Source organism: Malania oleifera, chromosome 11, assembly GCF_029873635.1.
Source record: "Malania oleifera isolate guangnan ecotype guangnan chromosome 11, ASM2987363v1, whole genome shotgun sequence".
NCBI classification, from domain to species: domain Eukaryota; kingdom Viridiplantae; phylum Streptophyta; class Magnoliopsida; order Santalales; family Ximeniaceae; genus Malania; species Malania oleifera.
Window position 1 is genome coordinate 36954061 of NC_080427.1, and position 17884 is coordinate 36971944.

General features: G+C 37.8%; 1 protein-coding gene across 1 annotated transcript; it reads left to right on the forward strand.

Moving 5' to 3' along the window:
- The first annotated feature begins 14741 nt into the window (after positions 1–14741).
- On the forward strand, positions 14742–17884 carry LOC131167474 (uncharacterized). The gene is made up of 7 exons (XM_058126276.1): positions 14742–14833; positions 14929–15103; positions 15171–15239; positions 15378–15434; positions 16308–16624; positions 16765–16831; positions 17765–17884. The coding sequence occupies exons 1-7, from the start codon at positions 14742–14744 to the stop codon at positions 17813–17815; spliced, it is 828 nt and encodes a 275-aa protein (XP_057982259.1). The 3' UTR covers positions 17816–17884.

Here is a 17884-nt window from a genome sequence, read left to right on the forward strand (position 1 = left end):
TGTTATATGATATCAGAACTCGGTTGGCTTGGTTTAAACTAGCACTTGCACGGTACCGTTGTTATGTGTCGATGGTCATGATGATCATGATATTTGTGTTAACGCCACTGCATGGAGTAGTGTGAGATTGGATGGTCGATGTGATTTTTAAGAAGTGTGTGAGCGCCCCTCGTGTATAGACTAGGTCTGGCAGACCCATTAGAGTTACAGATTGTATTTTTGACTTGGCAATGGTCGGCCAACCATTGTTAGGTCCTGCCTTCAAGCCACACAACACAGTCATGTGGGGGTAATACATGATAACAGCCAACTAACCTATTAGGAATATTTTTGTATTATACTTTATGAGATAAAATATGGTTACGAAAATGCAGTATGTTCTGCCATGCAATGATGATATATACGTTTTCTTAGATATGACATGATAGTTTATGTAACGACCCAAATGGTATTTAAATAATAAAGGAAAGGGAAAGGGAAACCGAAAATAGAAGGAGGTAGTTGACTTCGTCGACAAACAAAGGGGATTCGTCGACGAGGGTATAAGAGGACCTCATCGACGAAGGCAAGATTCGTTAACAAGGAAATACCGAGAGAGGTTTTGAGCAGTCTGAATTTCATCAACAAAATTATTAAAGGACTCGTTGACGAATCCCGCAGTATAAATAGGGTTAAACATGATTTTCAGTCATTTTCCTGCGACGAATCCCACTCTTTCTCTCCCCATACGATTTCTCCTCCTTCTCTCTTTGATTTTGAGCCGGATTTTCACTGGTTCAACGATACGAAGCTGCCACGACGCTCCTGGGAAAGTTCTTTACAAGTCTGCTGGAGCAGATCGTCGGTGGAACTGAAGTGGAAACCATCCCAAATCCAGGGTAAGGGTTTCTACTCAATATTTGGATTTTTGACAGTTGTAGAAAGTGTTATACGCATAGAAATACTGAACTTTAATTCTGGGGAATGTTGTTTCCAGGGTGTTGAGTTGGGAACCCTGTGGGTTTGGGGCAAATTTTCTTAGAGGCTTTTCAGGAATCAGGTAAGGGGATAAACTAAGCTAGTTTTTTTTAAGAAAATATATGTATATATAGCACTTGATTCCAGGAAAGTAAATATGTTCATATATATGATTTATATTTGAGAAAACACTGTTGAAAATGATGATATGTTGAATATATGAAAAATTTGTTAATGTGGCATGAGTATAAAATGTTATGAAATACTGTTTTCTAAAAATGTGATTATGATACGAATTTTTATAATGGAAAACCAGCGTACGGGTCGAGATTTTTATATATGTTTGCCGACGTACGGGCCGAGCTATGTGTATGATTGGCCAGTGTACGGGCTAAGCTATGTATATGGTTTGCCAATGTACATGCGGAGTTATGGATGTGATTTGCCAGTGTATGAGTTGTGCTATGATATGATTTGACGGCGTACGAGCTGAGCTATGGATGTGATTTGCCAGCGTACAGGTTGTGCTATGATTTGCTGGCGTACAGTCGAGCTATTGTAAAATGTGAAATACCGGCGTACGGGCCGATGATTTTCATAATATACATATATATATGCAAAATGATATGATTGAACTGATAATTAATGATATGAGATATCCATGTATCACAGTTTCAGTATATGTTATATGATATCAGAACCTGGTTGGCTTGGTCTAAGCTAACACTTACACGGTACTGTTGCTATATGTCCATGGTCTTCTTGATCATGATATTTGTGTTAATGCCGCTGTACGGAGTGGTGTGAGATTGGATGGTCGATGTGGTTTTTAAGAAGTGTGTAAGCGCCCCTGGTGTATGGACTAGGTCAGGCAGACCCATCAGACTTACAGACTGTACTTTTGACTTGGTAATGGTCGGCCAACCATTGTCAAGTCCTGCCTTCAGGCCACACGACCCAGTCATGTGGGGGTAATACATGACAACAGCCAGCTAACCTACTAGGAATGTTTTTGTGTTATTATTATTATATGAGATGAAATATGTTTATGAAAATACAGTATGTTCTACTATGTTTTGATGATATATATATTTTCCCATATTTGACAAAATAGTTACTGAATATGTTCTGTATAATATATGTATAACACGAAATACTCATGTTGCCACACACTAGTATTAGTTTATTTCCCTTACTAAGAGGTGTCTCACCCTGAATGTTATAAACTTTTCAGGAGCCCTTGATAGGAAAGCGGGTAAAGCCCCACTGGTCTAGTACGGTAGAGCTGCCCTTCCAGAAGGGTAAGTATTTTGATAGGATCTGATGGATTTTGTGGAAATAACCCTAACACATCTTTTTGGGTTGAGTGTTGTGTATATATATATACAGTGATTGTAGTAACTCTAGTATATTGTGATGTATGGTATATTGAGATGTGTATGATTGTATGTTTCCTGCTTCCTAGGCTTCTGTTATGTGTGCTGATGTATCCCTGGTACCCACTGGTCCAGGTGGATTGGGATCTGCTGAGATGGGATTTGTGATATTGATTTTATTATTATAAAAAAAATATGAAAATTAAGCAAGTCGTCACAGTTTGGTATCAGAGCCTAGGTTGCTATGTTCTGTAGACTTTAGAATGCAGTGGAAACAATACTAGAGTTTAGGAAATGATTTGAGGTGTTGTTCTACAGTCTAGAGGCAGGACGTCCGTGGTAATTTTTGTATTTTTCCTAGGGTGACGATTTCAGGAAAACCATAGTAAGCTATTGTCGGGTTGTATTCCTAGAATGCAGGACTGGGGATTATAAATGAGTTGGAAATGTTGAGATAAGTGGTGATGATAGATGGGTAAAATATAAGAATAGGATTTCTGAGTTGCGCTTGTTGTTTTCAGGATGGATCCAGGAGGAAATAGTGCACATGCGAGTGGCAGTGATGGAGTAGGACCATCAGGTGCAGCTGGGACCGACTCTGATGCGGTATTACGTAGTGTAGCTCAGTAGGTTATGGTTGAGATCGCTAGGAGCTCGAGGGAGTAGAGTGGTCCATTTGCAGGCCATGGGTGCACCATAGAGAAGTTTACGAAGATGAATCCTCTGGCGTTCTCAGGTGGAGTTGATCCGGTAGCCACTGAGAATTGGATGTAGGAGATTGAGAAAATCTTGGTTGTATTGCAGTGTACTGAAGAATAGAGGGTCTTCTTTGCCACCTATAGACTAACAGGAGAGGTCGAGTGGTGGTGGACTGCAGTGAGACTATTAGAGCAACAGAGGGTGACTCTGATAGCCATGACATGAGATCGGTTTAAAGATTTGTTCTTTGATAGGTATTTTCTAGCTACTGTCAAGGAGGCTAAGGTAGAAGAGTTCCTAAGTCTGAAGCAGGGACAGCTATCCGTCCAACAGTACGCAACACGTTTCATCGAGCTCTCTCGTTTTGCCTTGTATATTTTTCCTGATGAAGTAAAGAAGGTGAGGTAGTTTAAGAGAGGCTTGAGGCAAAGTATATTCAAGCAGGTGGTGGTGCTGCGGATCCAGGACTTAGCTGAGTTGGTCGACAGGGCGGCCTTCGTAGAGATTGGTGAGCGTTATGATGCAGAGGAGCAGGGATAGAGGAAGAGATATGCATCTACCGGCTACCAGCAGGGTCATAGACCGGGTAAGTGGAGGAGAGGAAACTATGGTAGAGGGCGGAGACAGGAGACGGGAGGACCCGAGGTGTAGGTAGGGCAGAGTACTCCAATCTGTCAGACTAGTTGTAGGAGACACTGGGAGAGTGTCGAGCTGGTGGTGTGGTGTGGTGTGCTATCGTTGTGGTAGATCGAGGCACATGGTGCGGTGCCCTACCCCACCGGATGCAGTTCCAACTCCCAGACCATACCGAGGAGGTTATCAAGCGCCACGTGGGGACCAGCAGAGGAATATAGCTCCAGCCAAGGTGTTTACTCTGACGCTAGGTGAGGCTGAGGCATCAGGTGACGTGGTGACAGGTATGGTTATTATGCTTTCTTTTAAAGTTATTGCATTGTTTGATTCAGGAGCTACACACTTGTTCGTGTCTTCGGGTTGTGTTAAATTATGTGGGGCTGAAATACAATCATTAGATGTTGAATTGTTAGTATTTACACCGACTGGGTTAGCAGTGAGGTGTAGTAGGGTGCTCCGAGGTTATCCAGTTGATATTCAAGGGAAGATTTTGTCTATTGATCTGATAGTGCTAGACGTGCACGAGTTTGATGTTATATTTGGCATGGATTGGCTAGCAGCTAATTTTGCCAACATATATTGCCGAGCACGAGAAGTGATATTCAGATCTCCAGGGGAAGCAGAATTCAAGTTCATAGGGTAGCAAGTGCAATCCTCGCCTCAGCTAGTTTTAGCTATTTAGGCCAAAATACTACTACTGAGTGGGTGTCTGAGGTTTGTGGTTGTTGTACAGGATATGTTAGAGAATGAATTGAAACTTACTAGCACACCTGTAGTAAAGGAGTTTACAGATGTTTTCCCAGATGAGTTACTAGGTTTGCCACCCGATCGTAAGGTAGATTTCCCTATTGATCTACCTTCCGGTACAGCGCCAATTTCTAAAGTACCTTATCGAATGGCGCTAGTAGAATTGGCAGAATTGAAGAATCAGTTGCAAGATCTACTTGATAAGGGCTTCATACGACCCAGTGTATCTCCCTGGGGAGCTCCAATTTTATTTGTAAAGAAGAAAGACGGGACTTTGAGGATGTGTATAGACTATAGGGAGATTAATAAAGTGACAATCAAGAACAAGTATCCTCTACCCCGTATTGACGATTTGTTTGAACAGCTCCAGGGTACACAGGTGTATTTGAAGATTGACCTCAGATTCGGCTACCATCAGGTCAAGGTGAAAGCAGAAGACATCTCAAAGACGGCCTTCAGAAATAGGTACGGGCATTACGAGTTTCTTGTTATGCCATTTGGTTTGACAAATGCTTATGCGGTATTTATGGACTTAATGAATAGAGTCTTCTACCAATACCTAGACCAGTTTGTTGTTGTTTTTATTGATGATGTACTGGTCTATTCGAGGAGCTATGAGGAGCATGAGACACACTTGAGGCAGGTTTTGCAGACACTTTAGGAAGAGAAGTTGTACGCCAAGTTCAGTAAATGTGAATTGTGGCTCGAGAAAGTCGTGTTCTTGGGGCATGTTGTATCTAGAGACGGTATTTCTATGGATCCTAGTAAGATTGAAGCGATAGTGAATTGGTCTAGACCGAGAAATTTCTAGGAGATAAGGAGCTTCTTGGGGCTAGCTGGCTATTACCGTCATTTCGTTGAGAGATTCTCAGCTTTGTCAGGACCTTTGACACAATTGACGAGGAAAAATGTCAGATTTGAGTGGGACGATAGCTGTGAGCAAAGTTTTCAAGAACTGAAACAAAGATTAGTCACAACACCAGTATTGGTTATCTCATCAGGGGGGTGAGGGGTATTTCATTTACAGTGATGCGTCATTGAAGGGACTTGGTTGTGTATTGATGCAGCATGGCAGGATAGTGGTGTGTGCATCCAAGCAGTTGAAAGAATATGAAAAGAATTACCCTACACATGATCTTGAATTGGCTGCAGTGGTACACACATTGAAAATTTGGAGACATTACCTGTACGGCAAGTAGTGTGAGATTTTCTCCGACCACAAGAGCTTAAAATATTTATTCACGTAGAAGGAACTGAATATGAGGTAGAGAAGGTGATTGGAGCTGATTAAGGATTTTGATTGTACCATCAGTTATCACCTAGGGAAATCAAACATGGTAGCTGATGCGTTGAGCAGGAAATCTAGGGAACCAGTGTTGACGGCTATGGAGATCCAGTATCTGATCATAATGGATCTAAAGAGACTCAACATAGAGTTGGTAGAGAGTGATCCTCTAGTGTGTATTGCCAACCTAGTAGTATAACCTACTCCGCAGAAGAGAATTAAAGTCGCCCAGAAGGAAGACCTAAAATTAGTAAAAGTGATAGACAGACTACAGAGTGGTCGGGGGGAGGAATTTAGTATTACAGATGACGGAGCTTTGCGATTCCATACCAGATTATGTGTTCCTTCTGATACAGAGATAAGAAAGACTATTTTAGAGGAGGCTCACAGATCTTTGTATATAGTTCATCCCAGTAGTACGAAGATGTATAGAGATCTGCGAGAGTCGTATTGGTGGAGTGGTATGAAGAGAGAGATCGCCGAGTATGTAGCCTAGTGTTTGACGTGCTAGAAGGTAAAGGTTGAGCACCAGAGGCCGGCAGGGCAGTTGCAGCCATTATTTATCCTAGAGTGGAAGTGAGATCATATATCTATGGACTTCATGTCATGACTGCCGATGACATTACATGGCCAGAATACCATTTGGGTGATTGTTGACCGTTTGACTAAGACTGCCCACTTTATACCTATTAAGATCATCTACTCCCTTAACCATTTAGCGCAGATCTACATTCAGGAGATAGTTCGTTCTCATGGGGTGCCGATATCGATTGTGTCAGATCGAGACCCGCGTTTTACATCACATTTTTAGAAGAGTCTGCAGGAAGCTTTAAGGTCTTAGCTATCTTTCAGCACGACATTCCATCCTCAGTTAGACGGGCAGACTGAGAGGACGATACAAACATTAGAGGATATGCTCCGTGCGTGTGTATTGTATTTTGGGGGTAGTTGGACTCAGTTCATGCTACTAGTAGAGTTTGCGTATAATAACAGTTACCAGTCCAACATTAACATGGCACCGTTTGAGGTTTTATACGGTAAGAGATGTCGTTCTCCTTTATTTTAGGATGAAGTGGGTGAGCGAAGAGTAGTGGGGCCAGAGCTTGTACAGCAAGCGTGTGATAAGGTTCGGCTTATTAGAGACAAGATCAGTGCAGCTCAGAGCCGATAGAAAAGTTATGCTGATAATCACCGCAGGAATTTGAAATTTGACGTGGGAAATCACGTGTTTTTGAAGATAGCTCCATTGAAAGGGGTTATGCGATTTGAGAAAAAGGGTAAACTTAGTCCTAGGTTTATCAGTCCATTTGAGATTCTAGATAAAGTAGGGCCGGTAGCTTACAGGCTAGCTTTGCCACTTGTGTTGTTCAGGATCCACGACGTATTCCATATTGCCATGTTGAGGAAATACGTCCCAGATCCTTCTTATATCATCAGTTATGATAAATTAGAGCTTAGTGATTCACTAGTGTATGAGGAGGTACCGGTACAGATTCTGGATAGGAAAGTACAGGAGTTACATAACAAGGAGATTCCTCAAGTGAAAGTTTTGTGGAGGAATCATACCATTGAAAAGGCTTCTTGGGAATCCGAGGAGCAAATGAGGCAGAAGTATCCGCATCTATTCCAAGAAGTTTGATTTGGTAAAATGTAAGTAGTATTTATTTTGCAGGTACATGTAATGGTTTAATTAGTGTAGCATTTTAGTTTTCAGGAATCAGGTAAGGGGATAAACTAAGCTAGTTTTTTTTTAAGGAAATGTATGTATATATAGCACTTGATTTCAGGAAAGTAAATATGTTCAGATATATGATTTATATTTGAGAAAACACCGTTGAAAATGATGATATGTTTAATATATGAAAAATCTATTAGTGTGGCATGAGTATAAAATGTTATGAAATACTGTTTTCTGGAAATGTGATTATGATATGGATTTTTATAATGGAAAATCGGCGTACGGGCTGAGCTATGTATATGATTTGCTGGCGTACGGGCCGAACTATGGATGTGATTTGCCAGCGTACGGGTTGTGCTATAATTTGCTGGTGTACGGGCTGAGCTATGGATGTGATTTGCCAGCGTACGGGCTGTGCTATGATTTGCCGGTGTACGAGCCAAGCTATGGTAAAATGTGAAATACTGGTGTATTGGCCAATGATTTTCATGATATACATATATATACAAAATGATATGATTGAACTGATAATTAATGATATGAGATATCCATGTATCACAGTTTCAGTATATGTTATATGATATCAGAACCTAGTTGGCTTGGTCTAGGCTAGCACTTGCACGGTACCGTTGCTATGTGTCCATGGTCTTCATGATCATGATATTTGTGTTAACGCCGTTGTACAGAGTGGTGTGAGATTGGATGTCGATGTGATTTTTAAGAAGTGTGTGAGCGCCCCTGGTGTACGGACTAAGTCAGGCAGACCCATCAGACTTATAGACTGTACTTTTGACTTGGCAGTGGTTGGCCAACCATTGTCAGGTCTCGCCTTCGGGCCACACAACCTAGTCATGTGGGGGTAATACATGACAACAGCCAGCTAACCTACTAGAAATGTTTTTGTGTTATTATTATTATATGAGATGAAATATGTTTATGAAAATGCAGTATGTTCTACCATATTTTGATGATATATATGTTTTCTCATATTTGACAAAACAGTTACTGAATATGTTCTGTATGATAAATGTATAACATGAAATACTCATGTTGCCACACACTAGTATTAGTTTATTTCCCTTACTGAGAGGTGTCTCACCCCGAATGTTATAAACTTTTAAAGGGCCCCTAATAGGAGAGCAGGTAAAGCCTCGCTGGTCTAGTATGGTAGAGCTGCCCTTCCAGAAGGGTAAGTATTTTGATAGGGTCTGATCGATTTTGTGGAAATGGCCCTAACACATCTTTTTGGGTTGAGTGTTGTGTATATATATATACAGTGATTGTAGTAACTCTAGTATATTGTGATGTATGGTATATTGAGATGTGTATGATTGTATGTTTCCTGCTGCCTAGGCTTCCATTATATGTGCTGATGTATCCCTTGTACCCACGGGTTTAGGTGGATTGTGATCTGCTGAGCTGGTATTTGTGATATTGATTTTATTATTATAAAAAAAAAGGAAATTAAGCAGGTCGTCACAGTTTACTAAATATGTTCTATATGATATATGTATAATACGGAATACTCATGTTGCCACACACTAGTATTAGTTTATTTCCCTTACTGAGAGGTGTCTCACTCCAAAATTTTATAAACATTTCAGGAGCCCCTAATAGGAGAGCGGTTAAAGCCCCGCTGATCTTGTACGGTTGATCTGCCCTTCCAGAAGGGTAAGTGTTTTGATAGGGTCGAATGTATTTTGTGGGATGACCCTAAGATATCTTTTGGGTGATTGTTGTAACTCTGGTATTGTGATGTATGGTATAATGAGATGTATATGATTGTATGTTTCCTGTTACTTAGGCTTCTGTGTTGTGTTTTTAATGTATCTTTGGTACCCACGGGTTCAGGTGGATTATGATCTGCCGAGTTTTGTTATATTGATTTTATTATATGAAAAAAATGTGAAAATTAAATAGGTCGTCAGAGTATTCATCCACTATAAGTGAGGGTAGTTAATAAACGTGAGACGGGGCTGCTATGTGGGTGGCTACTAACTCTTCTGTAGACAGGTGTAATGAATTAAGAATGTGATTGATAATAGTTAACAAATTTCGAGTACGAAATTTTTGTAAGGAAAAGAGAATGTAGTGATCATACAAAAATTTAAAAAAATTAAATTAAATTAAAAAATTTTAAAAATAAAAATAAAAATTAAATAAAATAATAAAATTAAAATTTTAAATAAATAAATAAATAAATAATTAATTAATAATTATTATTAATTAAATAATGTAATATAATATAATATAATATTATAATGATATATATATATACATATATAAGAACCTGAAGGATCTCAAAATCCTTCAGGATAAAGAAAAGCCCTGAGAGAGCGCCTTACCTCCTCCTCCATCTCCTCTCTCTTACTCTCCTCCATCTCGTCTCTGATATTCTGCCGATCAAAAATCCAAAAATACCGTTGGGCTCTACTCGCCGTCATCGACACTTCTACTTGAGCGGATCTGTCGTGGGAGCAGCGTAGGCATATCTCCTGAGATAAGGTCAATTCTCAAACTTACTCAATTTCTCTTAAACCATAAGCCCAATTAATGAACATAAATTTTTAGGAGATTCGTGGGGAGATTCTCTACAATCTAACTGGAGTGGGTTTTCGAATTGGAGCTCCAGGGTACCAATCCTAAATCGGGGGTAATTTTAATAATTTAGGCTTTATTAGGCTATTTAGGGTATTTAGAGCCTAGGGGAATTTTAGGAAAAGTTACTCCAGGGATTGTGATGAGTAATGTAGTGAAGTTTGAATTTTAGGGTTTCAAGAATTTTGAACACCGTGGGGCGTAGGCCGGGGTGTTAGCGGGCTTTTTCAAGAATCAGGTAAGGGGATTAAGTTAAGTCAGAATTTTATTATATATGAACTGATTAGATTGTTTTTTATTTATTTACGTATTTAAGAATTTAAAGGTTATTTCGAAAATCAACCATTCGAAATGGATTTTACAAACCTATGATATATGGTATGATATTTTTGAATAAACTAAATAGTGGAAAGCTTATTTGTTTATATGGATATATTAAATCATGTGGTAGATGATTTAATTTGTATGAATTATTGTATATCTAGATTTTGGATTTTGAAATATTGAATTGTTTGTGAAATACTGAAGTGTTTGAGAAATACTGGAAATGCTTGTGAAAATATTATAACTGTTTATTAAATGCGGGAGTTTGAACTAATGGCCAGTGGCCAGGTATTGTTTGATTGGTCAAGGGTCAGGATAATTATTTGACGGCCGAGAGCCGATTTGTAATTGATGGCTATATGCTGGATTGTATTTTGTGGCCAGTGGCCAGGTTTTTGGAATAATAGGAAATATATGTGAATTAATGTTTTAAACGGTGATTTCTATTATCTAATTTGCATGATATGCTTTAGGAACCCTAGGGACCAGTGTAATGTGAGCACGGTACCTTTGCTAGTTAGACCATGTGCACCCACACTGTTCTGGATAGAAGTGTAGGGGGTCCAGCTGACTACCTACGTGAAGTTGAAGTAAGGGCGTCGGACCTGCAGCTTTGTTGTGGATGCCTGCAGATGTGTTTGCAGAGGATGTTGTTTTTTTTTTACTTTGTTTGGGTTGATCACCCAGGCTTAGTCTAGCCTTTGGGCCACACAACCCGTGCCATTGGGGAAGTAAATGACTTGTTTGTCACAGGTAGTGTCTTACATGCATATCTGTTAATTTATGTGAATACGAATAATTAATAAGATAATTTCGAGGGTTTGCTAAGAAAGGAGAGTGCCCTAGTAGCAGTAATGGTATTAGAGCAGAGGGAAACTACTTGTATGGGCGGGTAATCTTCCCTATCCTCGGCTAATTGTGTGTGTGAGTGTAAATTAAGAATGTTTTCATAGATGTGTTTATCTATGTAGTGAACTAGTTAATTTCTATACACTAAATGCATGTTGGCCTCGCACTGACATTAATTTAGTCTTTCCCTTCTTGAATTGTGTCTCACCCCTACTTTACAAACTATCTTTTTAGGGAATCCTAGAAATCGGGTTTAGTAGGCTAGAGGAGACAAGCTAGTGGTGTAAATTTTATGTAGGTAGTGTGTAGATAGAGATTTTATTTTTGTTTAGTTTTATGGGATGTAATTATGTGAAAATGGATATGTTTGTATATAAAGATAGTTAGAACTCTGGTAATGTATTTTGAGGATTTTATTTTTTATTTCAGCTGCGTATGTGTGTTTTATATTTGATGAATAAGGTATAGGTACACTGACGTCACTAAAGTAGCACTCCGGGCCCATGTGGCGGGTCGAGGTCGTTACACATATCACATCTCGGCTTATAGCCGTAATATCATACTATATCATATCTGTTTAAACATTCTGTTCATTTATACCATTTTAAATTGTTCTCATGCCGCACAATTTTTTTTATCTGATAAATCATAAATATAATAAACTGTTTGAGAAACATAGTTGCTAAAAATAGGGGTACGAGTATCTCCAATGTTTAATTTAACTCAAACTATATATTTTTACTAAAAATAAGAGATGTTCAACCCATTCACGTTGGTTTTCCCCAAAAACATATAAAAGTCAAAACGACCATTTTCATAAACTTGATTCGTTCAAAAAATCATATATACTGTTTCTCTAACCACATGCTCCAATTTAATCAGTTCTTATTTAAAAAATAACTAACATAACCTAATCCCCTTACCTATTTCCGAAGAAACTGCCCAAAACCTTTGAAACCACGAAAACTAGCCGCTTGAAACTACCGAAGATCGACGACCTACATGCTGAGAGAAGGAAGAGAGGATCAAGGAGCACTCATGAGTGATCTGAGAGGCTTAGGAGAGAAAGATATGAGAGAGAGAGGGAGTACCCAAAAACCCTAAGTGGAGAAACAGAGAGAATGTGAGAGTTATGAAAAATTTATGTTACTTAGCCCTTTAGTAACTCAGCCTACAAGGAAACTGTCGACGGTTTTTTTGGGCTTTGCAAAATCGTCGACGATTTGGCACTTATACTGCTCTCTATAGTTGTAACTGTTGACGGTTTTTCTAAGACACCTTGAAATCATCAACAGTTTGGTCTTGTGCCAAACTAATTTCCCTATTTTCTTTCCCTTTCTCTTTTCTTTTATTTTCTTGGTTCAGGTTATTACAGTTTATATAATTATGTGTATTAATGAATATATACATATATGTGTGCGTGTGTATGTGTCTGTGTGTATACATATATATATATATGTGTGTGTGTGTGTGTGTGTGTGTATAACTATATGAGAATATTTATTTATGTGTATATAGTATGTGTTAGTATATATGTATTTATGTATGTTGTGTGTATTAATATATGTATACATATATGTGCACGTGTGTGCATTGGATATGTGTGTATGTGGTCTACTCGGTATATATAGGGTATATGTAAAACATAATATGCTTGTATGATATATATACATGTGTGTGTGCGCGCACGCACGCGTGTGCTTGTATGTATGTGTGTGTTTTTTACATGTACTTGTGTTTCAATGTGTGCACTAGTGTGACTTTTATTGAAAATAAAAAAAATAGAAAATATTTGAAAATATAAAAAATATGAGGTTGTTACATAGTTCCCACAGTCTATTTTTAGTTGATGATAGGATAATAAGGGGGAGTTCTCCTGTATAGTTCTTTTCTCTTCTTTATCCCTAGGCATGACTGGAGTCTCAACATTGGAGAATCATATGATTTGAAAAGAATTAGAACTCCAACCAACATAATTAGACCAAACAAACTATGTGTAGTCCATTTGGTGACAATTTTTTTTTTCATATATATTTTCACAAAAATCTCAAAATATGTGTTTTTGCAGTATTTTCTCGATTTTCAATGAGGTCGTTGATGAAACCTTAGTTTTTTCAAAATTCATGCATTTCATCACATTTCATTTCAAACTCTCTCATTTCCAAACTCACTCTTTGTCAAATACCAGTTAACAAGCTCGATCTCTTTTTCTAAAACTTTGATTTTCCCGACTGGTAATACAAGTTTGACATTTCTTAAAACCAACAATTTTCTTTTCGTCAATCACCATCACCATCATAATCATATTTTCTTCGAAACTTAGGGTTTAGATCGAGGTCACCCTCCTTTTAGAGTAATGCTCTGGGCTTCTGAAAGTCGTGTTGGAGTGTTTGGACAATAATTTTATCACCGAATGACCAAAAGGGGGTCTTTTCCCTCTTATTTCCTTTTTATTTTCTATTTGAAGGCAACACATATATAATTGTGGTAACCATTTTGTGAATGGGTGTCATTAAGGGTGCTTAGAGGCTGATCATCACGACAATGACGGGTTGATCACCTTCCTTGTGCGCAAACGTACTCCTAAACTCTAAATTTAGTTTTCACAAACTTTTTACGGAGTTTTATTTCACCAAAACTCCCTTTCTTTTTCGTTTGGGGACAGTCAATCGCTCTTCGTCACTCCCCCGAACAGAATTTGGCGTCGACAATAGGTCATTTATAGATATAGAACTTCATTCAAAAGGGCAAAAATAATTCCCTATTTCATATTTATGTGGTAGGATGAGATTTATTGTAGACGAAGTTTGCTAGAAAAGGCTCTTACTCATCATGCATAGTAGTAGTGTAAAGATTAAGCATGATGCCTTATCTTGAACTTGTGTGCGTTCCTCGTCAAGTTCGACAAGGCCATAAAAAATAATTTCAATCAAATATTCATCTTATATCTTAGTATCCAAATGATGGTCCACACGCACATAGCACTAAACTTAATGTAGTATTTTGAAACTTGATTTTTATGATTTGGATTTAGATTTATGTGAATTTGTAAAAAAATTCATACAATTTTATACTACATTTTATCTAACAAATTCAAATGATTTAAATTAAAATCTCAAAATCCATCCTCACAAGCTTAATATTGACAGTCTTAATTGGGTTCACTTGTTTTCAAAAGGAGGCTCAGGTTTAATTAGCAAGTTAGGGATGAGAGAATTTTGATTGAATTATAGTTTTTAATTTAAAAAATTAATCAATTTTGTTATGACAAATTTGGCCAAAAATATAGAACTGTAAGTTTGCAACTCAACCAGTTCCACCCGTACTTTGCTGTCACTTAAACCTAGAGAACAGCCCAATCATGAGCATGCACGGAAATACGAAACTACACGCGGCAGATTCTCATTCGCGCATGCTGCAGTCATCCTAGTCTCCCTTCTGACGGAACGAACTATTAAAGCACAGGAAGCATGTCCCATTCCAGGAAACCAAAAAACCGTTATACGGAGGGAGGGAGGGAGGGAGAGCAGAAGAAGAAGAAGCGAAAATTCAAATAATTTGAATGGACCCGCCTTTTCTGAGCGGCGCAGAGAGCATGTCACCATTTCCATGTCCGCTGGAGCGCACTGCAGCATCCGCTCTTCTTCTGCTCTCCACCAATGAACCACGCTTTCTGTCTCCGCCAAAGTAAATATATCCGCATTCAAATTGCGATTTCGATTTCAGTCTGTTCTCTGACCCACATTATGATCAATCTGTGTGTTTCTGAACTTGCTCTGCAGTTTCTGCTCTGATCCCGGCGGCAACTACAAAAACAAAGAGAGCTCAGTTTTAGGTGATTTGAAGTCCTGTTCTTCGTATTTGTCAAATGGTGATCGGTCCCGTGAGCAGTTTCAGGTGCATAAACGTAAGATTATTAATGCTGCTGTCGCTCGCTGTCGTGAGATGAAGCTCAAGGTGACTCAGTTTTTGTGTTTATGATTAATCATTCCTGTTTCATTGTCATTGGCATGACTAATTTCAGCTGAACTTCTGGTCTGTATATGTGCTTTTGATCGATTTTGATATCTCTGGAAATATTGATGTTCTTTCTGTTTCTGATTGAGTTTTTACTTTTAGTTTCTTTCTATGAGTTGAACTAATGGCGTGCGTGCTAATTTATATGCATCTGACCTCAGATCCTCAACCTAGCTATTTGCTTGGTTTAATTTGAATTGAGTTTGTCTTATAGCTAGCTAGTTTTGCAGCACCCTGGCTCAAGAGTGATGAGATCCCTCTGTTTTTGCCTGTTCTTTGATTGTAAATGCTTGTTCTTCGTTCATTCCGATTGTGTTTTGGCTTACAAATTTCTCAATCTCAGGTCTGCATTCTGAAATTTTGAGTTGTTTGTATTATTATTTTATTGTCGTTGTTACTGGCTCGGGGTCATGTACGTAATGAAGTTAAAATCAATAGCGTCCGTTTTTGATCGATTGTCTACTTTTTATATGCTTATTAATGATGTTTAATTTATTGAATTTAAGCTATTGCGGTCTGAACTTGCTTGTTACTCTGCGCACTTTTGTGTTTAACTTATTGCACTTTGAATCTAGTGATTTTGATTTATAGTTTGTTTTCATTTATAGCAGCACAAAGGTGATCTGATCTACGTATCAAATCTCTCTAGTACGGATTGGATCAATTCGTAATTATGTTGATATTGATCTCAGTGAGATTATGGAATTCACATGTTTTATGCTTCTCTTCGAGCTCTTGCATTTGAAAATTTGAATTCATGTAGTTGAACTTGCATGTGAAATTTTCATTTCGCTTGTTAATATATGGATCTTAGGAGAGAACTGTTGCCGATCGAACCAGTCAGACAGATACGTGCAACTAGTATAGAATCCCCCAATACAGCCATCAATAGATCTCTGTTCCATGATTATCTATTTTTACTTCAAGATTTGCACAGATTTGGTTCGGTTCAGTAGTTTCAGTCTTATCTGGTTCACAATTTTCCGACAAGTTTCCAAAAATTTCTCAAGTTTGATCCAATCTGTATCTCAACAACGAGATTGCTACTTGCAATTTGCCCTTGAAAGCAGAACTCTTCGGCTATCGATCTTCAGATTATTTTGGACATGTGATTGAAAATTAGTGTTAAGAATTAATCTCGCAGGTCGTGCGGAAGAGTCGATCAAGAAACTGCCGGAGCTACGGCTGGAAACCGGGGACAGCAAGTCACCGATGCGCGTCAGCGATGAGCACAGAGGGTTCGTGCTTGTCGAGTGGTTCAAGCGGGACTTCGAGCGCGCGAAGCTGGATTACCGCTTCGACACGTGATCAGGAAGAACCGAGAAGAAAGTCGGTCGGCTCCGCTCACATACGCCGCCGAGCCGAAGCCATCTTGAGGTTGTTGTCCTGTGGCTGTGCTTCTGAAGTCCGGATTCGCCAAATGCTCGGCGACAGCCCTGACACCAGCAAAGCTCTCAGAATGTAGCACCTCTCTCTCTCTCTCTCTCTCTCTCTCTCTCTCTCTGTGGTTACATGAACGTGCATCAGTGCATGGAAGCTCCCTTGGATCATCGGTGATGGATGATGTTTAATATTTTGACGATGATCGTGTGATTCCATAGGCTGTTGAAGCTGGAAGAGGTCAAAAGATCTGGCGCCGGAGGAAGGACGGACCCTTACATTTACCGGGTAATGCTATTTATAATAACTTCGACTTTGGGCATGGATTTTCAGAATTTAAAAATTGTGTAGATTTGAATAATTTTTTTATATAAATTATATTAAATTATTTTTTGAAATAAGACAAATTTAAGTAAATTTTTTTGAAATTGTTTTCAAACACTTTTATCTCATGAAATTGAAACTTTGAATTTAAAGTTATGAATATTTAAAATAAAATATAGTATGTCATTATGCAGACACACACAAATTTAAATCTTAAAATTTATCTTCCTAAATATTATCTTATACTTTAGAATGTTGGAGTTTGAAAGGATTTCAATTTAAATAAATTTAAACATAATTTTGTAAAAAAATTTAAATTAAAAATTTTAAGACTTTTTGGTGAGTAGGATTTTGTATATTAGATTTGAATTTGACTGAATTCTGTAAAAATCTAAATATAAAATCTCTTCCAAACAAACTTATGAATTATTTAAATTAATATATATAAATTTAAATTTAATATTTAAAATTAACTCTTCCAAACACAGTATTGATAATTTTGAATGATAGTGTATATTAGGATAACATACTATTTTTTTAAGACTTATTTTAAATATTTTTTTATTCATAATATAATAGAATATTGAGAATCATACAGACTCAAAACATACTCTTACATAATATTTAACAATAAAAAGGAAGAAAAGAAGAGTTTATGAATTTATATATCTTTACTTTATATTTGAGAACTTAAATTTCAAATATTAAAATTAAATTTGTAATGATAAAAAATAATAAAAATATTAAATTTTATTTAAATTTACATAATTTTAATTTTAAAAATTAAAATTTATACTTCCAAATGCTACTTTTAATTCTTGAGCTGCCGTATAGATTGATTATAATTTTTCCCTTGAAAAGTATAATTCTAATAGCTGGTTTAAATTTTCTTTGCAGGTGGCACAACGTGAAGTTAATGTTGACCTGCTTGACTTGGGTCGGGTATAGTTATAGTTATCCCAACACTAGGGAAATTTTGGATTGGTATGAAGCATAAAAGTAAACGTCAAAAGCGAC

What these genes read in the sequence shown, in the direction of transcription:
- LOC131167474 (XM_058126276.1), top strand. Translation starts at nt 14,742, where the DNA reads ATGTCACCATTTCCATGTCCGCTGGAGCGCACTGCAGCATCCGCTCTT. An exon ending in AGATCCCTCTGTTTTTGCCT is followed by an intron (nt 15,435 to 16,307) that starts GTTCTTTGATTG and finishes TTAATCTCGCAG; the next exon opens with GTCGTGCGGAAGAGTCGATC. An exon ending in ACCAGCAAAGCTCTCAGAAT is followed by an intron (nt 16,625 to 16,764) that starts GTAGCACCTCTC and finishes GTGATTCCATAG; the next exon opens with GCTGTTGAAGCTGGAAGAGG.